A 22,353-nucleotide genomic window follows, 5' to 3' on the forward strand; every position below is an offset into this window, starting at 1 on the left:
CACAAAAGAAAACAATTGTCTTTAAAAATGCAAATTAAGGGGCTGGGGTTGTGGCTCAGAGGTAGAGTGCTCATCTCACATGTGCCAGACCCTAGGTTCAATCCTCAGCACCACATAAAAATAAATGAATAAAATAAGGGTTTTGTGTCCAACTATAACTAAAAAATAAATGTTAAAAAAATGCAAATTAATGTCTTCTAAACTGAACTACAAAATTTCTTTTCAGTATCTAAAATGTAGGCATGAAACAGAACTGAAGGATGTAGCTCAGTATGTTCACATTCAATATTTAAGGGTCAAACACATTCCTATATTCTATGAAGAGGCCAGATAAGAAAAATAGCATCATCTTATACTCATTAGCATTATTTAATAAATTAATGGTAATGATGGATATTGATTTTTTTTTTTTCTGGGTACACTAACCATTCTGCATATATGGTGGCTGATTACAAAGTCCTAGAAGTTTCTCACCCCATTCAGGCATTTCTTGAACTTCTACAAACTCATATATCTAGAGACTTCATTTAGTCCCATTCTCTACTCTGATTCTGCATGCATGAAAAACTACTGAACTGAGATTTCCTCAAAAAAGAATTATGCAAACAATTGTCAGTCAAACTCAAGTACCAAGAGGAAAACACCTGTTTCAGAGTTTCTTAGAAATGAAAAGTACTTGGAATATAAACATTTTCAAATGATAATAATGACACCTTAGAAAAAGGAAAATAACCAAGCAGAAATCACAGAATTTAATAAAGAACATGCTGAGAGGGTATGGTGGTGGACTTAAAAATAGGACAAAACAAAAATATAATTTGTAAAAGTAAATAATTTGAGGGATATAATAAACAAAGTTTTAAAGTAATAATTATTCTACAAAGTCTCTTACCAGTGTCTGAAATGTAAGCATGAAGTTGTACTGAGTCATCAGAAGATACACTTGAAAGGTCATCTAAAGACTGGAAAAAAAATCAGGAAACAAAATTTTAGTTTTAAACTATTACAGAATTCTACATAAAATATACATATTCATATTTTTACAGGCAAACTCTATATTATTTTTATTACCACACCCGTATAAAATAAGTACACCCATTTTAATACACTAAGAAAGAGAAAAGCCAAGATTAAGAAAATATAGAATATCAGATAGTTTCTTCTTCATTGCTTGTCCATATACTGTAAATTGCTACTTTTCAACTGTATTCAACATATGGCAAGAAAATAAAAATTAAAATAAGTAGATACACTTTACCCTTTAAATTTGAAATATATTACAGCCACCTTTGTATTCTTTTAATACTTAATTCAGAAATAATTTTATCAGTAAATTTAGATTCCTTAGGTATAATAATATCTACAACACAGGTTTATCTAGAAGAATTAATTAAAATTCGTAAAATACTTTAAAAAGTGCCTAACACAGCAAATGTTACCTATTATTATTAAGATTACTTATTAAATGAAGTGAATCCACAGATTAAGGTTTTTGTTGAATTATTTTTGAAAAGTGTAATTGAATTAAAATTATATTTTTCAAAAAGAATTCCACAAATATTATTGATTGATCCAAATGAGTATTTTGTAACTGTGGCCTTTGAGTCTAAATTTAAAAAAATCAAAAACAAACTGCCACATCAAAGTACACAGACATATACACCACCAAAAGGTTCTGGTACTGATATTGTATTTCACCACCTAATCATTGCAGGTTTTATGCGATTTTTTTTTTTTTTTTGCAAAAAAGTGCAGTATGGTCACTATGTGAACCTTTTTTTAAAAATTGTGCTAGTATTACTTAAAATCATTTATTACTAAAAATCATTACTACACTGTGGTATAAGATTAGGATTTACAGAATATTTGTGAATATGAATTTATGCAATGGCAATGATTATGCAGTAAAATATGGTACCTTAAGAGACCTTCACCTTATTAACTACTCCTTCTTATATTTCAGTTTTTCCAAAGGTAAAATGATGCTCATACTTGCTCTACATATTTGTCAGGATAAAATGTGAATAAAAGGATTAGCTCAGTGGAAGAGCACTTGCCTAGCACATGCAAGGCCCTGGGTTCAATTCTCAGCACCACATAAAAATAAATAAATAAAATAAAGGTATTATGTCCAACTACAACTAAAAAATAAATTTAAAATGTGAATAAAATATTTTCAACTATTTGAAAAGAAACAGAACATACTTAAATTTTTAAGTTTTCACATGAAACATAGTAAAATATGTTAATAGAAATAGCACAATCTTTATTAATCTTCCCTTGTAGGCTACATTTTAAAATTTAAATGTACTTATCACTATAAAAGTCTCTTAAACATTAGTTATTAATTATATTGCCCATGTAAATAACAAGTAGACTATAAAATTACAATCAGTAAAATGTATATTAACTACAGGACTACATCTGATTTCGAAACGTTAAGTACTGATGGATACAACAGTGATTTTGAAATAAGTACATTAATCTTGTGCTGAAATAAAATACAACTTACAAATTAATCCTTAAGATTCTTAAATTTCTTGAAAGAAAATGTGGTATGTATTTTAACATAATAGTAAGGCAAAAAATGAAAATACAAATCCCACCTCTCCCACCTCCCCGGCCTATTCTTGAGATAGGGTCTGGCCATATTTCTCAGACTGGCCTCAAATTTCTGTGTTAAAGTGATCCTCCGGCCTCAACCTCCCAAGTAGCTAGGAGTGCAGGTGGTTTAGCAAGCAATTTCAAGGTCACTGCTAAAAATGATAGAACAAATTTACCTGCCAATCTCAATTGATAAATGAGTAAACATCAAATACATTAAATATCTTCTTTGGTTAGTATATTGCAATAAATTATCATAATTTTGTTTATAATCAAACTGCTTTTTAAATGCAGCTATTCACAAAAATTTGATGTTTTAAAAACAATGTGAAAGACTTCAACTACTTTTTTAAAAGCCTGACTTAAAGAGATTTGTGAGAACAAAATACTACAAGTCACTGCCCTCAAATGTTACCTTTTCCTTTCCATTTTTTTTATATTAAGACTGAAACAAAGAAATCTCTTTTATTTGAAAAGGTATTTATTCCAAGTAAGAAATAAGTAAAAATAAATTTTGGTAGTACTTAAACACTTGTACAAACGCTACGAAGAAGACACGAATTGGTGTCAACATACTTTATATACAAACAGAGACATGAAAAATTGTGCTGTATATGTGTAATAAGAATTGTAATGCTTTCTGCTGTCATTTATTTATTTAAAAATCAATAATAATAATAATAATAAACACTACAAATGTGAACACTAAAAATTTCAAACCAAAGAAACACTTACTCTCCTTTGGAAACTTTCTCTGTAAAATGAACATCACTGCTAACATTTCCCTCATGCTCTAGGAGCAATTCCTTGTCTGTTGTACACTTTGGACTAAAAAGTAAATAGTAATGACGCCAATTGATGTAAGATAACTTCTTAAAAGTTATTAGATAAAAAACTTATGCAGACATCTGATATATTACTATGAACAATTTCAGTGCTTTGCTAAAGGTTATACTTTGTACAGTAATAGAATACTTATGCAATAGGTTATTGACAACAAGACAACAGACCTCTAAACCAGTTAGCTACTACAAAAGATTTTTTAAAAAAATAATGCAAGTGGAAGAAAAAACAAAACAAATAATCCTTTACTTCTCCCTCACCCCTTGCTCCAACTCTCCTCTATCCACCAAACTATGGAGTGAATATCTCGTAAAACATAAATATTTCTTTCTAACAGCATTTTGGGAAATAAGTTATTTAATAGCAATGCTAATATATTACAATAATGAAATGTCCATTTCTTCATACTTCACCCTGAAGATATGAAATTCCATCGGCAGTATACATGCTAAAAACATGTAAACTTTGAAGCATAAGATACGCTTGCTATAAAACTCTTTGTAAATAAACATTTTTACATGTATTTGAATTTGTTTTAGTACAGATTTTGAGAAATATCTAGAAGTTTATCATTATCCTCAATAGTTTAATATTTCTTTTCTAAATATGTGAAGATTAAAGGATCTCAAAGCATAAATATTACAATGGAAAATAATAAATGAATTCCTTTATAAAATGCAACTGCAATCATGCAGGTATAACCATATCCAATTCCTTGAAATAAAAAATAAAATACTCTTAGAATGCTAATTTGTAGATGTCTTATATGTCTTACATATACATTTAATATTTTCTTTAAAAGCATAGTAATGTTCAAATAATACTAAAAAACAATTTGGGACTTTGAATATATCACTTATTTACATATGTAAAGACCCAGTCTTTCACATTATTTTCAAGTCACTTTAATAATAAATGTACTCATAATAGTACTTACCAAATTTATGCTTCCTGTAGGAGACCCATTAAAAGATTCTGTATGGGGAAATTTTAAATTAGTACACAGTAAAAAGCTTTTGGAGTGGTTGCTTTCTCTAAAGGTCAAACACCAAGAATGCAAGTCTTCTTAGCCAAGACATGAAGAGAACAGTAAGGAAAGTTGGTGGTATACTTCCCAAACACCTAATTTCTTAAATACCAAATTTCCAAATCAACCAGGCATTTTGGTGAAAACATACATGTAAAATGTACCTGATGTACCTTATAACGGACCAAAAATGAAAACGCATTCATGTACAGAACAGTAATTATTAAATATTTTTATTCTTATTCTCATAGTATCATACATAGTTGTCCAAAACAAAGTAAGCATGATAAAAAAGAAAACCTGCAAATCAAAGCCCAATAGGAAATGTCAGAATTATTTTGTCACTTCAGTCTCACTGGGTTAAAAAATATTACAAACAATGTCGATCACATTCCACCTTGCTAATCCCCTGCCTCCTCCCTTTCCCCACCTTCCCTCTTCTCTATCTAGAATTCATGTATTCCTCCCATGCTACCCCCCCTCCCTACCCCACTATGAGTCAACTTCCTTATATCAGAGGAAACTTTCAGCATTTGTTTTTTTGGGATTGGCTAACTTCACTTAGCATTATCTTCTCCAATGCCATCTATTTACCTACAAATGCCATGATTTTATTCTCTTTTATTGCTGAAAAATTCCACTGTGAAAATATACCACATTTTTAAATCCATTCATCCACTGAAGGGCATCTAGGTTGGCTCCACAGTTTAGCTATTGAGAATTGTGCTGCTATAAACATTGATGTGGCTGAGTCCCTGTAGTATGCTGGTTTTAAATCCTTTGGGTATAGTCCGAGGAGAGGGATAGCTAGGTCAAATGGTTGTACCATTCCCAGATTTCCAAGGAATCTCCATATTGCTTTCCGTATTGGCTGCACCCATCTGCAGTCCCACCAGCAATGTATGAGTGTACCTTTTTCCCCACATCCTCGCCAACACTTATTGTTGTTTGTCTTCATCATAGCTGCCATTCTGACTGGAGTGAGATGATATCTTAGAGTAGTTCTGATTTGCATTTCTGATTGCTAGAGATGATGTACACATATGAAGACACGAATTGAGTGTCAACCTACTTTATATACAAACAGATATGAAAAATGTGGTATATATGTGTAATAAGAATTGTAAAGCAATAAATAAATAAATAAAGGTATTTCAATGATTATAAGGGGAAAAAAGAAAATAAAAACAAAGTAAAAGGGAAAAACAAAAAAGTATGAAATATAGCAGGTGTGCAAATAAAAATAGGTATAGACAATAACATAATAAATAAAACTACAAAAAAAATTACAAATAAAATTAGTGTGAGGAACAAATAAACTGATTTTTAATGTATCTATCAAATCCATTTATCTAGGTAGTAGAATTGTTTCAAGAACACCTGAAGTCTACATTCTTAAATTATTATGTAGCTAATAGTCCAAAGGATAAGATAAAATGCAATGAATTTCTTTAAAAAGCAGTAAGAAAAATTTTTTAAAAATAAATGGTAGAGAATAGTCAATTAAATATTATTAAACAATATCAAACAATAATCTTTTCCTTAGGGCTTTTAACTTTATATCTGAAAAAATAGCATTTGAAGTATCTATTTTGAGAACACAAATAAACCTATGGTACACAATATTTCATACAGAGTTGAAAGTTAATGTGTTTACTAGCCATTAAGAAATTACTTGTAAATTGGTTCTCTAAATGGGTCTTCAAAAGGCAAGATTGTACTACTTCTACAAAGAAGCATTGCCTTCAATTTTAAACAACTTTAAAAGCTCAGGAATATTTCTCAGTTTCTCAGAGCTTTGATCACAAAATACAAACAGGAAATTGCACCCAGGATGATCCCTTGGTTTATAGGAAAGTGATAACTAAAATGAGTAAACAAATGTTCACTATCATCCTTATTAAGTTACATGCCTCCGGCCTCTTTTGTGGGCCAACCTCTTAAATCTCCCCACCACAGACAAATCAATTTAAAGAGAAAATTCAGGAGCAAAATAAGGCATAGTCAATTTTCTCAATTAATAATATCATCATCTAGAAATACAGTCTAAAATCAATCTTGGTTCATATTTAACCAAGAATTTAATAAATGTCTATAAATATTAGAACAAAAAAAAATCAACTATTACTCAACATTATGAAAAAATATAATTTAAATATTTTTTGAAGACTGTGAGGTCTTACTCTAGTAATATCTCCAGAAAATATCCCCAGGTTATCCATAATCCCACAGCCCCAAATCCATAATTCACTGAAACAGTGAATTCAAAATGGCACTCAAAAAGTTTTTGTCTTTGGAGCTGCCTGTGTTTCCATTTTTGGATTAGATATGCTCAACTTAAAGCCTTTGAAAATATTTCAAAATCTACAAAACTTCTGGTTCCAAGTATTTTGGGTATGAGATACCCAACCTATAATTTAAAATAATTTAAGGCTGATTTAACTAAAGAAAGCAATCATGAACAAAAAGGGAGAAGGAAAGAAGAGGACAAGGGGAAAAGCGGAGGAGAGGAGAAAGAAGAGAGAGCATGTTCAAGAAAGCCATTCAGTTAATTAGCTCTCTACTTAGTTTTGATCAAAATAAAATGTTGAAGTTTGCAAAGAAAACCATTAGAGGATTCTTATCACACAGAAGACTTGGCCCATTCATTTTGGGCTCAATTTAAGCCAGGCACACAGTAATACTGTATTAAATAATTATTTCAGAATGTTTTAAAAAGTAGTCAACATTTCAAAATGTCTAAAATATACATTAACTGCTGAGAAGTTTAATTTCAAAAGTCATAAGACTATAAACAAAAATGTAGAGAATGACTATTTTTGATAATCTTATAGAGAAAACTAAATTAGAAGATTTATTAGTTGAAAGTTATATCAATGGCCTAAAAGAACAATAAAAAAGACACTAAAGTCAAAAGCCATTTTTAATAACAATGTTTCCTATTATACCTATTATATACATTTCAAAGTGGTTTCCAAAATGGGATAGTTTCTCAGTATAAAATGTATAAAAACTCATCAATTAGGACCCAGAATGTTAGATAGCAGTGTCCTAGAAGGATATTAAGATATATAAAAAATAATTCCAAATGATAATCCATGATTCAAATGCGAGGAGTTATTCACTGATTGATATATAACTAAATAAATAAATAAATAAATATTATATCCAGCTACAACTAAAAAATAAATATTTTTTTTAAAAAGTAACACAATGAGTTGATTATGACTCAATATTTTCTTTTACTCTGGGTTGTATAGCTAATCCATAAATACTAAGATAGATAAAATTAATGTAAACAATAAAACTTTAAAATTGTAATTTTAAGATGGTTAATTGATATTGCAAATATACAGTTGATATTGCAAATTTCATACCATCTCTGTAAAAGAACACTTTTCAACTGAGACAAGAAATACAAATACACTAGATACCTTAATTATACTATCCAGTTCTCACAGAAGTATTTTATTTAAAAAGAATATCTTCTGTAATTAATCAAATCGAGTTAATAAAATATTATACTAATTATACAAGAACATTAATTAAAAAACCCAAGGTCTCAATCAGATCCTTGATCAATATAAAAGTTATTAAAGCTCAAATATAAACTTTTAAAAATCGATTTCTTTATATTCTACAAAAAAATCTCAGTACTATGAACAGAATGGTAGGAAGCAGAAGAGAGGGGATGCTAGAATGCTTCCGTAACAGAGATTTTTTTTTTACATTTTTTAATATTTATTTTTTAGTTTTAGGTGGACACAATATCTTCATTTTTGTGTGGTACTGAGGATTGAACCCAGTGCCTTATGCATGTTAGGCAAGCATTATTTTTTTAAAGTGTGAATCTATTATATACCTATCCCCAAGTGATACTGTCAATAAAGCCTATTCATAAGTAAATGGCCAAAATTTTGATTAATACACTCTCTTAAAATACTTGCTGAATTAAATCTTTGTCATTTACTTCTTATTATATTGTTCATTTACTTAGTAGAACGTTTATCAGAAAGTTTGTCAACTCGTGCATATTTAGAGCTTAAAAAATACTTCTGAATCACAAGTAAACTGGTTAGAATCTGAAGACCTGTGTCCTAAAGGGCTTTCTCTCCACTTTTCTTGCAGAACCCACTACTTTCTATTAAGAAAAAAATGATATTTCTGATTTAGTTTGTAAAACTAAAACTATAAAAACTCTTGCTTTATATTCAGAAGAGTACATTTTCATATATATATAACTGCATTAAAATCCAGTGACATGGAACACTAAGATACTATGATGCCAATATCATTCCAGATTTATAACAGAAGAAATTAGAGAAATGCAAATCAGAACTACTCTAAGATATCATCTCACTCCAGTCAGAATGGCAGCTATGATGAAGACAAACAACAATAAGTGTTGGCGAGGATGTGGGGAAAAAGGTACACTCATACATTGCTGGTGGGACTGCAGATGGGTGCAGCCAATACGGAAAGCAATATGGAGATTCCTTGGAAATCTGGGAATGGTACAACCATTTGACCTAGCTATCCCTCTCCTCGGACTATACCCAAAGGATTTAAAACCAGCATACTACAGGGACTCAGCCACATCAATGTTTATAGCAGCACAATTCTCAATAGCTAAACTGTGGAGCCAACCTAGATGCCCTTCAGTGGATGAATGAATTTAAAAATGTGGTATATTTTCACAGTGGAATTTTTCAGCAATAAAAGAGAATAAAATCATGGCATTTGCAGGTAAATAGATGGCATTGGAGAAGATAATGCTAAGTGAAGTTAGCCAATCCCAAAAAAACAAATGCTGAAAGTTTCCTCTGATATAAGGAAGTTGACTCATAGTGGGGTAGGGAGGGGGAGCATGGGAGGAATACATGAATTCTAGGTAGGGCAGAGGGGTGGGAGGGAAAGGGAGAGGACGAGGGATTAGCAAGGATGGTGGAATATGATAGACATCATTACCCAAAGTACATATATGAAGACATAAATTGGTGTCAAAATACTTTATAGAACCCTCAAAAAAAAAAAAAAAAGAAAAAGAAAAAGAAATGAAGCTTAAAGCAATTATGTATGGTTGGCCACCACTGAGAGGGGCAAAGGACAGGTAGCTGATCATCAAAAAAAATAGGAAATGGGCCGCTAACAGCTAACTTCAGTATACCACACTTCCCTGCTCAACCAATAGTTAACAGCTGCAGTAGAGATGGGGGTGGAAATCACACTTTCCAACACAAGGGATTACTCTCTGGACTGCTCTTTCCCTGCCTTTGGGCACTTATGCAGAAAAGTAAGAGAGGGTGGGGGCTACAAAAAAGCAAGACACTACCACTCCTGTGGGCACCAGCTCTGGGTTCTAGATTCTGTCTAGAGAAGTCTGTTATCTCTATTCTGTCTCTTAAGTAAAATTTGCTTTCTAGCTGACCTAGGTGTTTCTCAAATGTTTAATCTTCAACACCAGGGGAAGAAGGACAGGATCCTGATTTCCAAGACCAATATCAATATTACAAGAGATTAGTAGTAAACTGTAAGTAAAATCTAAATATCTGACTCTTAAATTGTGCTTCTTACATATAAAACGCTTAGAGTCCTCAGTATTCTCATTTGAAAAAATTGAAACTTTAGAATAAATAACTGTGGTTTTTTCCAGCTGAAATGTCTTCCACAGATGAAGACTTAGAAACTAAGATTCAATAAAAGATGGGATTCAATTCAATTCAAGGATTTGGAAAATAATTCAATAACAATAGAAAAAAACCTTCAATTTTTTTTATATCACTTTATAGTTTGTGATATACTCTGAGTCACTATTATCTCACTTACTCTGCCCAATAATCCCATTATAAAGCATGAATATTATTTCTTGATTAACTTATTAGCAAAAGGGAAACTACCATAAAAATATCTAAGTGATCAACCACAAGAACACATTCTTCTTCAAGAAGCTGAGCCTTCTGCAGTTTTAGTCTGATAATAAATTCTCAACATTTTAATTCAATATAGCAACTAAATTTTTGTCATTCATTGTAGAACTTTAAAAATATAATTATATTTAGGCTTTAAAAATATTTTTAATCTAATGTAAAAGGTCATTCTTTTTATGGTTTTTATTGGCATATAATTATACATAATAGTGGGATTCATTGTGACATATATGCACATGCATACAAAGTAATTTGATCAATCACACTCCCAAATACCTCCCTACCTCTCTTTCTTTAGTTCCTTTCCTTTGTTCTATTGGTCTCCCTTCTATTATTTTTTCCCCTTTTCCCTTATTATTTTCTTTTAATTAGTGTGTTATAATTATACATAAAAGTGGAATTCATTGTATGTTCATATATATATATATATATGGCATAATTTGGTCAATTTCATTCACTAGTACCTCCCAAAGCTCTCCCCTCCTCCCTCCCTCTATTCTATTTTTGTCCTTTGTATTTTCCTGAGATCTCTTTTTATTTTAAAGTCATTCTTTTGGTAGTCAGAATATAAACAGGGATAAACACATACACATACATACAGTGCCATCTTACCTCCATCCCCATCATCTGATCCTCTGAAACTAGGATCTTTTAACATGTCCAGCTCAGCTAACATGCGCACATAAAGTGCATTTTGTCTGAAGGAAGGATAAAATCTTTCATCTCGTAGCATCAACTCATATACCTTATTGGAATAATTCAAGATATTCAATAATTAATACAAATATATGGTGAAATAAAATTTCACCAAAAGCTACAATAAAGTCTTGCAATAATATATCATAGTTGTAATACATGAACAATATGACTATATCTCAAATAATGATTTCTGGTCCCTCTGGGAACTAAGTTACACTGAAAATGGTCCTACTTTATTCAACACAATCACATGACAGTAAGCTATCTATAATATACTAGGATACAGTATTTTCTAAGAAAAAAGTAGAGTAAATGTAAAGGTTCAAGGCTCAAATTAAAATTAAAAAGTCTTTTTATACATCAATTCATCAATTTATAAAACTAGGAAGTCTGCCTCTTCAGTCAGATTCAAAAGAAGCAACCCCAACATAGAATTTTTGTGTTGATGAATTAAAGACATAAACACAAAATATTGGCCTATATTTTTGGAATTGCGAGATACTGTTGTCATAACTCATCTTTTTAGTTATGTTTCATTAACTTTTTAAAAAAATAATTACATTAACCTGGAAATTTTTTCAAGAAAGATAAAATATACAATACCTTTCTTTGAATGTCATCAAAGATTTCAGGGGTTGGATCTTCATGATTCAAAGTGTCCGCTAATTTTGCTACTAAATAGTCATCCACAGTAACTCTTGGAGATGCCTAACAAACAGAAAAAGAAGAATAATGATATTTGGAGTTTCTAAATACAAATTAATAATAGAATTCATAATAGAATTATATTATTGAAAGTAATTGGCAGATACAAATCACTGGTTTGTAAATGATACTTTTGATGTTTAAGAATCTGAAATACAGTTAGAGCCTTCCCTTCAATGAACAAGGTAGGAGACTCGTAGATAAGCATGGGTTTAAATATTCATTTTTATTGAGCAAGTTATCTCTTACTAGACTACTCCATCTTAAAATGGAGATAATATTTCAAAAGGTTATTTAAGCTTATAGTTTAAGAATTAAAAGAGATCTATGTAAGACATGTAGGACAGTGTCTGGCACACAGGAAACTCTGTCATTAGGAGTTAAATCAAAGTTTAATATTCAATAGTACAAGATGTATATTATGAATGCCAAAAGAATAAGACATTTAACTTATTTGACACTATGGGAATCTTTTTGAGTGGGCTTTAAATGAGACTACCATTACCCTAAATTTGTTTTTATACCAATGCTATAGCAACATTCCAATGTAATATGGGAAGAAAATAAATCTTAAAAATTAATTTGTCCCCAAAACTTTCATTTTAAAGTACATAATGTGACAAATACTACCTAGAAATACAAAATATGACCTTTCAATTTCAAAATTAACTTTATTATGAAAATAGGTCTACCACCTTTGCCCCCATAAATCATATAGGCTATACATGTCTAAATTGCCCATGTTTAAGTAGTTTGAAGCATAATGATGTCACAATATGACAAATTTCCCTCAGAAAACATTTTTAAACATAGATAATTTAAACTTGTAAAATAGAAGCAGGGTTCCAAATAAATTAGTTTCAGAAATATTAAGAAAATATGATGAAAAAGCTATATACCTAAAGCTTTGGTATTTCAACCTCTGAATTTTTAGTTCTATACAATGTAAACAGGAATGAGTGCCCAAAATGGTAACTTTTGGAGAAACTAACAAAAACACGTTGCTTAAATAATTTCTCTAATTCTAGCCAATAAAGTATCTAAGGAACACAATGGATAAATCAAAAAAGGAGAAAAAGTAACAGCAGGCTATAAATGTGTAGGAAAGGGGCTATAAAACTTCTAATGCTGTTGTAATTTGTATATGAGGTGTCCTCCAAAAGTTCCTATGTTGATGCAGAAATAGTCAGAGGTGAAATGATTAGATCACAAAAGCTATAACCTAATCAGTCCATCCTAGTTTGAATGGGCTAACTGGGTGTTAATTATAGGTATGAGGAGCAGGTGGGTCACATCTTCCCTTTGGCTCCTTTCTCTCTTTCTCTCTCTCTCTCTCTCTCTCTCTCTCTCTCTCTCTCTCTCTCTCTCTCCTTACTAGCCATTATGCACAGAGCACTGCTCCTCCACCACACTCTTCCACCATGATGCTCTGCCTCACCCTGGGTCCAGCATGGACTGAACTCTGAAACCATGGGCTTTTCCTCCTCTTAAATTGTCCTTGTTAGGTATTTTGGTCATAGCGATGAAAAGATAACCACAATGCCCCTTGTAAATTCAAAGTGTCTGGTAGTAAACCCAAGCTGGTCTGTGATGAACACTTTTAGAGATACAACCAATCAGGATTTCTACTCCCAAAAAAGTATTGCAGAAGAAATGCAAACTCTGTATTATTTTAACATAAATGTATGAAAATAACTATTTTCCTAAAATGTTCTATTAACATATATTCTTTCTATAACATAAATTATTACTTATAAGAGGACTAGTTAATAGTAGCAATTAACATTAATAGAACTAATTTTTAAAAATCTACAGGAGAAAATGTAATAGTAGTTTATGACTGCGTTTTCCAACACAGCTACTTAGCTTTCAAAAAACTCCTAACTGGCTTTAACTTTACATAGTAAACTATTATATTTTTAATTATTAAAATTCAGAAACATAAGACTACAAAAGCAGAATGTATGTACACTAAGATATTTAAATCCTGTAGGCTACATTATTTTATATTCTTGGAAAACTTAGTGTAAGGCAGAAAAATGTACACACATAAAAGCAGAATGTATATAAACAAAAATACTATCTATATTTAGCAAAACAAAAGAATAAATTGTCTGTCTTTTCCATAATGCAGAAGTTTATTTTTATTTTTTCTGTTTCTAGTAATACCTCTGTGAATTGCCTGCAGCCTTTAGGACATCTTTTTCTTTTTTGTTGTGTTACAGCTGAATGCAGCATAATGTAAAATTCACTTTGACTTTTATCTCGTCTCTATTCAAACCCAACTCAAGCTCATTTTTTAATCTCAATCTTATTTGGTGACATATACTTTCAACAAAATCATTTGGCCCTAGAATAAGTGGAATTTTATTTAAATGATAGGTTTTAAGATGTAACAGAATTTGTTTCAAGTTCTCAAAAATAGGTCTAAACTTTGCACCCATGGCTCATTTTTCAGTTAGATCCTTTGCACCTATAAATAAATCATATAAGCTATCTACATCCAAACTGCCCATTTTTAAGTAGTTTAAAGTGCAATGATGTCGTCACATATGATAAACTTCTCTTTCTCAGAAAAAAGTTTTAAACAGATAATTTAAACTTGTGAAAAAACAGTAGTGTTCCAAATAAATTAGTTTCAGAAAAGAAATTGTTCAAGTTGTCTATCCCTTTCTGATTACATTTTTTTTTTTTATTCTCAAGTTATCTTATTTCAAAACAAGACTCATCTGGTTCACTACATGAGTGTCTGTAATAGCCTACATATAATCTCAAACAACTTAAGTCTACCAGTTTTCGGTAGCTTCAAAGATTACCAGGTACATTTAGAAAAATAGCAAATAAATTTGTTAACTGTAATCCTTTTCATCATCCTCTGTTTCAAAATATTTTCAAATTAGAAAAAGGCATTCTTCTTGTTGCATACGTTTTTTTTTTTTTAAGAGAAAGAGGGGGGAGGACGGAGGAGAGAGAGAGAATTTTTTTATATTTATTTTTCAGTTTTCGGCAGACACAACATCTTTGTTTGTATGTGTTGCTGAGTCAAATAAGGGCTGCACGCATGTCAGCCAAGCGCGCTACTGTTTGAGCCACATCCCTAGCCCCCATACGTTTTTTTAAAATTTTTTTTTAATATTTATTTTTTAGTTGGACACAGTATCTTTTTCTTTTTTTTTTCATTTTTATTATTGGTTGTTCAAAACATTACATAGTTCTTGACATATCGTATTTCATACATTTGATTCAAGTGGGTTATGAACTCCCATTTTTACCCCTTATACAGATTGCAGAATCACATCAGTTACACATCCACTGTTTTACGTATTGCCATACTAGTGTCTGTTGTATTCTGTAGCCTTTCCTATCCTCTACTATCCCGCCTCCCCTCCCCTCCCCTCCCCTCCCCTCCCCTCCCCTCCAATCTACTCTCTTTACCCCCTCTATTGTAATTCATTTCTCCTCCTTGTTTTTTTTCCATTTCCCATCATCCTCTTCTATGTAATTTTGTATAATAATGAGGGTCTCCTTCCATTTCCATGCAATTTCCCTTCTCTCTCCCTTTCCCTCCCACCTCTCATCCCTGTTAATCTGCTTTTCATGCTCTTCCTCCCTGCTGTGTTCTTAGTTGTTCTCCTTATATCAAAGAAGACATTTGGCATTTGTTTTTTAGGGATTGGCTAGCTTCACTTAGCATGATCTGCTCTAATGCCATCCATTTCCCTGCAAGTTCCATGATTTTGTCATTTTCTAGTGCAGAGTAACATTCCATTGTGTATAAATGCCACATTTGTTTTATCCATTCATCTACTGAAGGGCATCTAGGTTGGTTCCACAGTCTAGCTATTGTGAATTGTGCTGCTATGAACATCAATGTAGCAGTATCCCTATAGTACGATCTTTTAAGGTCTTTAGGGAATAGTCCGAGAAGGGCAATAGCTGGGTCAAATGGTGGTTCCATTCCCAGCTTTCCAAGGAATCTCCATACTGCTTTCCAAATTGGCCGCACCAATTTGCAGTCCCACCAGCAATCTATAAGTGCACCCCTTTCCCCACATCCTCGCCAGCACTTGTTGTTGTTTGACTTCATAATGGCTGCCAATCTTACTGGAGTGAGATGGTATCTTAGGGTGGTTTTGATTTGCATTTCTCTGACTGCTAGAGATGGTGAGCATTTTTTCATGTACTTGTTGATTGATTGTATGTCCTCCTCTGAGAAGTGTCTGTTCAGGTCCTTTGCCCATTTGTTGATTGGGTTATTTGTTTTCTTATTGTTTAATGTTTTAAGTTCTTTGTATACTCTGGATATTAGGGCTCTATCTAAAGTGTGAGGAGTAAAGATTTGTTCCCAGGATGTAGGCTCCCTATTTACCTTATTGTTTCTCTTGCTGAGAAAAAACTTTTTAGTTTGAGTAAGTCTCATTTGTTGATTCTTGTTATTAACTCTGGTGCTATGGGTGTCCTATTAAGGAATTTGGAGCCCGACACCACAATATGTAGATTGGAGCCAACATTTTCTTCTATCAGATGCAGAGTCTCTGATTTGATATCAAGCTCCTTGATCCATTTTGAGTTAACTTTTGTGCATGGCGAGAGAAAGGGATTCAGTTTCATTTTGTTGCATATGGATTTCCAGTTTTCCCAGCACCATTTGTTGAAGATGCTATCCTTCCTCCATTGCATGCTTTTAGCCCCTTTATCAAATATAAGATAGTTGTAGTTTTGTGGGTTGGTTTCTGTGTCCTCTATTCTGTACCATTGGTCCACCCGCCTGTTTTGGTACCAGTACCATGCTGTTTTTGTTACTATTGCTCTGTAGTATAGTTTGAAGTCTGGTATCGCTATACTGCCTGATTCACACTTCCTGCTTAGCATTGTTTTTGCTATTCTGGGTCTTTTATTTTTCCATATGAATTTCATGATTGCTTTCTCTATTTCTACAAGAAATGCCGTTGGGATTTTGATTGGCATTGCATTAAACCTATAGAGAACTTTTGGTAATATCGCCATTTTGATGATGTTAGTTCTGCCTATCCATGAACAGGGTATATTTTTCCATCTTCTAAGATCTTCTTCTATTTCTCTCTTTAGGGTTCTGTAGTTTTCATTGTATAAGTCTTTCATCTCTATGTTAGGTTGATTCCCAAGTATTTTATTTATTTATTTTTTTTGAGGATATTGTGAATGGGGTGGTTGTCCTCATTTCCATTTCAGAAGATTTGTCCCTGATATACAGGAATGCCTTTGATTTGTGCGTGATGATTTTATATCCTGCCACTTTGCTGAATTCATTTATTAGCTCTATTAGTTTCCTTGTAGACCCTTTTGGGTCTGCTAGGTATAGAATCATGTTAACCGCAAATAGTGACAATTTAAGTTCTTTTCCTATTTTTATACCTTTAATTTCTTTCGTCTGTTTAGTTGCTCTAGCCAGTGTTTCGAGAACTATGTTGAACAGAAGTGGTGAGAGAGGGCATCCCTGTCTTGTTCCACATTTTAGAGGGAATACCTTCAATTTTTCTCCGTTCAGAATGATGCTAGCCTGAGGCTTAGCACAGACAGCTTTTACAATATTGAGGTATGTTCCTGTTATCCCTAGTTTTTCTAGAGTTTTGAACATAAAGGGATGCTGTACTTTGTCAAATGCTTTTTCTACATCTATCGAGATGATCATATGGTTCTTATCTTTAAGTCTATTGATGTGGTGAATAACATTTATTGATTTCCGTATACTGAACCAGCCTTGCATCCCAGGGATGAATCCTACTTGATCATGATGCACGATCTTTTTGATATGTTTCTGTATCCGATTTGCCATAATTTTATTGAGGATTTTTGCATCTTTGTTCATTAGAGATATTGATCTGTAGTTTTCTTTCTTTGAAGTGTCTTTGTCTGGTTTAGGAATCAGGGTGATGTTGGCCTCATAGAATGAATTTGGAAATTCTCCCTCTTTTTCTATTTCCTGAAATAGCTTGAAAAGTATTGGTATTAGCTCTTCTTTAAAGGTTTTGTAAAACTCTGCTGTATACCCATCCGGTCCTGGGCTTTTCTTAGTTGGTAGTCTTTTGATGGCTTCTTCTATTTCCTCAATTGATATTGGTCTGTTTAGGTTGTGTACATCCTCCTGACTCAATCTGGGCAGATCATATGACTTAAATTTATCGATGCCTTCACAATCTTCTATTTTATTGGAGTATAAGGATTCAAAATAATTTCTAATTATCTTCTGTATTTCTGAAGTGTCTGTTGTGATATTGCCTTTTTCATCCCGTATGCTAGTAATTTGAGTTCTCTCTCTTCTTCTCTTCTCTAGCATCGCTAAGGGTCTGTCGATCTTATTTATTTTTTCAAAGAACCAACTTTTAGTTTTGACATTTTTTTCAATTGTTTCTTTTGTTTCAATTTCATTGATTTCAGCTCTGATTTTAATTATTTCTTGCCTTCTACTACTTTTGCTGTTGTTTTGCTCTTCTTTTTCAAGGATTTTGAGATGAAGTGTGAGATCATTTATTTGTTGGTTTTTTCTTTTTTTAAGGAATGAACTCCAAGCAATGAATTTTCCTCTTAGAACTGCTTTCATTGCGTCCCATAGATTCCGATATGTTGTGTCTGTGTTTTCATTTATCTCTAAGAATTTTTTAATTTCCTCCTGGATGTCTTCTGTAACCCATTGATCATTCAGTAACCTATTGTTCATTCTCCAAGTGATGTATGCTTTTTCCTTCCTTCTTTTATCGTTGATTTCCAGTTTCATTCCATTATGATCAGATAGGATGCATGGTATTATCTCTACTCCTTTATAATTTCTAAGAGTTGCCCTGTGACATAATATATGATCTGTTTTTGAGAAGGATCCATGTGCTGCTGAGAAAAAAGTGTAACTGCTTGATGTTGGGTGGTATATTCTATATATGTCAATTACGTCTAGGTTATTAATTGTATTATTGAGTTCTATAGTTTTTTTATTCAACTTTTGTTTGGAAGATCTGTCCAGTGGTGAGAGAGGTGTGTTGAAGTCTCCCATAATTATTGTATGGTGGTCTATTTGACTCTTGAACTTGAGAAGAGTTTGATGAACATAGCTGCACCATTGTTTGGGGCATATATATTTATGATTGTTATGTCTTGTTGGTATATTGTTCCCTTGAGCAGTATGTAGTGTCCTTCTTTATCCCTTTTGATTAACTTTGGCTTGAAGTCTATTTTATTTGATATGAGTATGGACACTCCTGCTTGTTTCCGAGGTCCATATGAGTGATATGATTTTTCCCAACCTTTTACCTTCAGTCTATGTATGTCTTTTCCTATCAAATGCGTCTCCTGTAGGCAGCATACTGTTGGATCTTTTTTTTTAATCCATTCTACTAGACTGTGTCTCTTAATTGGTGAGTTTAAGCCATTAACATTTAGGGTTACTATTAAGATATGGTTTGTACTTCCAGCCATATTTGTTTATTTATGTTACTTAACATGATTTGTTTTTCCTCTTTGATTATTTTTTCCCCTTACTGTCCTACCTCCCGCTGTTGGTTTTCATTGTTATTTTCCATTTCCTCTTCCTGTAATGTTTTGCCAAGGATGTTTTGAAGAGATGGTTTTCTAACTGCAAATTCTTTTAACTTTTGTTTATCGTGGAAGATTTTAATTGCATCTTGCATCCTGAAGCTTAATTTCGATGGATACACAATTCTTGGAACCCATTTTCTTTCAGCGTTTGAAATATGTTGTTCCAGGATCTTCTAGTTTTCAGAGTCTGTGTTGAAAGATCAGCTGTTATCCTGATTGGTTTACCCTTAAATGTAATCTGCTTCCTTTCTCTTGTAGCTTTTAAAATTCTCTCCTTATTCTGTATGTTGGGCATCTTCATTATAATGTGTCTAGGTGTGGATCTCTTATGATTTTGCACATTCGGCGTCCTGTAGGCTTCTAGGATTTGGAATTCTGTTTCACTTTTCAAGTCTGGGAAGTTTTCTAGTATTGTTTCATTGAACAGATTGCTCATTCCTTTGGTTTGGACCTCTATACCTTCCTGTATCCCAATAACTCTTAAGTTTGGTCTCTTTGTGCTATCCCATATTTCTTGGATGTTCTGCTCATGGTTTCTTAACAGTCTCGCTAACATGTCTATGTTCTTTTCAAGTTGAAATACTTTGTCTTCATTGTCTGATGTTCTATCTTCTAAGTGTTCTACTCTGCTGGTAGTACTCTCATTTGAGTTTTTAATTTGGTTTATTGCTTCCTGCATTTCTAGGATTTCTGTTTGTTTGTTTTTTATAACCTCTATCTCCCTGTATAGTTGATCTTTTGCTTCTTGGATTTGTTTATGTGATTCATTGTCAAAGCGATCTTTCATAGTCTGATTTTGCTGTCTAATGTCTTCCTTGAGACTCCAGATCATCTGAGGCATGTATATCCTGAATTCTTTATCTGACATTCCATCTGCTACAGATATTACCTCTTCTAAAGTTGAGTTGACCTGCATTGCTTGTGGTCCTTTCTTTCCTTGTCTTTTCATACTGCTCAAGTTTCTTTCTGCTTTGTGAAACTGTTGTGTTATTGATTTTCCCCCTATATATTTATATTGCTCTTGTATAGTTGCAAAGTCTCCCTTTTGTGGAGAAAGACAATGTTGACAGTTCTCAATATCAATAGTACATCATCTAAGCACATGTTTTCCTTATTACTACATTTATAGCTAGACTCTATGTCTACAAATGTTGGTTTCAATTATCGTTTACAAATATAGTCATTAGTTTCATGAAAGGCATACCGTTTCTGGTAGCTTGAAGAAAACTCAATTTCAGGTGTAGGATGTTATGTTTAGGGGGAAAGGAGTGAGGGTATTGGGTTAATCTAACTTAGTAACTTTGGAAAGCTCTAACAAATAGATGGGTAATTTATGGAAGAATGTATAGATTCAAATTCCTATCTGTATTTATAAGATTACCCTACTTATGAATAGTAAAATTTAGGGGGTTGCAAGTGGGATAGAGGGAGTAAGAAGGAGAAAAACAAATAACAAGGAAAGAAAGAGAAAAAAGAGAGCGGGAAAAAGAAAATGAGAGAAAAAAGAAAAGAAATAAAAAGGGGGGGAGGGAGGTGGGGCATATGCAAATCCTCTATATTATATTATTCTGGTGATTCAGTTATTAAAGACCTTTTTCATGCACAATTTTTGGTTTCACATATGTTGAGGTTGCGAGGACCAGAGGGGGAAGGGTAGAGGAGACTGGATGAATGGATGAAGAGAGAGAGAGAAGAGAGAAAAAGAAAGAAAAAAAAACGTCTCTCAGAACTCTGTTTTCTTTTCTTCCAGTTAGTGGCGTTGTCTATTCCTAGCTTGAGTCTCTGGGTTCAGGGTGGTGGTGGTAGTCAGTGTGAGAGGACTTGAGCTTCCACCTGTGGCCTCTCTACTCTTATTCTCTGAGATGTAAACCAGGTGCCTGATCCACCGCAGAACCGAGCTGGTAGCCACGTCCACCGGTTGGTAGGTTTTAAGGGTTGGTGGGATTTTCCAACATGAGTTGCATCAGTTTTTCTCATAAGGTGTTTGATGAGGTGGGGGGTGTTGGGGAAACCTTATGTTTATACAGAGCTCGGTCAGGTGAGTGCACGGACGGGCGGCTGGGCCCCTCCTCCAGTTGGGGTGGTCTGCCTACCGTGCAGGCGGGAGGCTGGGCTCCTCCTTCAGTTGGAGTTCTAATTGCTTCTAATATGCTAGTTCTAATCAGCAGGCGGGCTGCTGGGCCCCTTCTCAGGGTCATGTGGTCTGCCTACCGCAAAGGCAGGAGGCTGGGCTCCTCCTCCAGCTGGGGTGGTCTGTGTACCACGCAGGCAGACCGCTGGGCCCCTTCTCTGGGTTGCGTGGTCTGCCTACTGCAAAGGCATGTGGCGGCTGGGCCCCTCCTCCATTGGGGTGGTCTGTCTACCGCGCAGGCGAGAGCTGGACACAGTATCTTTATTTATTTATTTTTATGTGGTGTTGAGAACCGAACCCAGGGAACTACAGGACAACATGTGAGCACCTTTTCTACAAAAGGAAAGAATAACAGCCACCTTGCAGGCATAAATCTCATTGTTGAAAAATCTCATTGTTTCCATGTTTTCAAGAAACATGTATATACTGTGTAATGCTCATACCATGCTAAACATATGTATCTCCTCAAATATTACTTTGTGTTAAAAAATATTAAAATCCCTTCTTCTACCTTTCTTAAAATATTCAACACATACTCATCATCTCTAGTCACCCTACTGTGCAACTAAACACCAGAACCCATTTCTTCCATCTAACTATACGATAGATCTTTCTTCCTTCTGATCAGACATTTCAAACCTATAAATTTCCATTGGAATACCACTTTAACTGCATCCCATCAATTTTCACACAATGTCTTTTCATTTGTAACTAAAAATACTTTCTCGTTTTTCAAGTCATCATGCCATACACAAATACACAGTTTATGTGCTGATCTTAAAAAGAATTTTGAAATTATAGCTTTCTTATTATCCCTTGTTGACCCAGACCCTATTTAGAAATATATTGCT

At 33.2% G+C, this 22,353-nt stretch overlaps 1 protein-coding gene across 4 annotated transcripts in view; it reads right to left on the reverse strand.

Annotated features, from left to right (window-relative positions):
- Window positions 1-22,353, reverse strand: part of Snx13 (sorting nexin 13) — a 152,201-nt gene that overhangs the window by 28,097 nt on the left and 101,751 nt on the right. For all 4 annotated transcript variants that reach the window (XR_006855969.2, XM_046463512.2, XM_046463511.2 and 1 more), the window contains 4 exons: window positions 11,704-11,808; window positions 11,014-11,146; window positions 4,385-4,422; window positions 893-962 (listed from right to left, as the gene is read on the reverse strand). Coding sequence is in view for 3 of the 4 variants with exons in the window: in XM_046463512.2 (XP_046319468.1) it covers window positions 893-962; window positions 4,385-4,422; window positions 11,014-11,146; window positions 11,704-11,808 (346 nt within the window). In the remaining variant the exon portion in view is untranslated. The remainder of the gene's footprint in view (window positions 1-892; window positions 963-4,384; window positions 4,423-11,013; window positions 11,147-11,703; window positions 11,809-22,353) is intronic.

The sequence above is a fragment of the Marmota monax genome, unplaced genomic scaffold, assembly GCF_021218885.2.
Source record: "Marmota monax isolate L192 unplaced genomic scaffold, Marmota_monax_Labrador192_F-V1.1 WCK01_AAM20220418_F8-fsc00057, whole genome shotgun sequence".
Lineage (NCBI taxonomy): Eukaryota > Metazoa > Chordata > Mammalia > Rodentia > Sciuridae > Marmota > Marmota monax.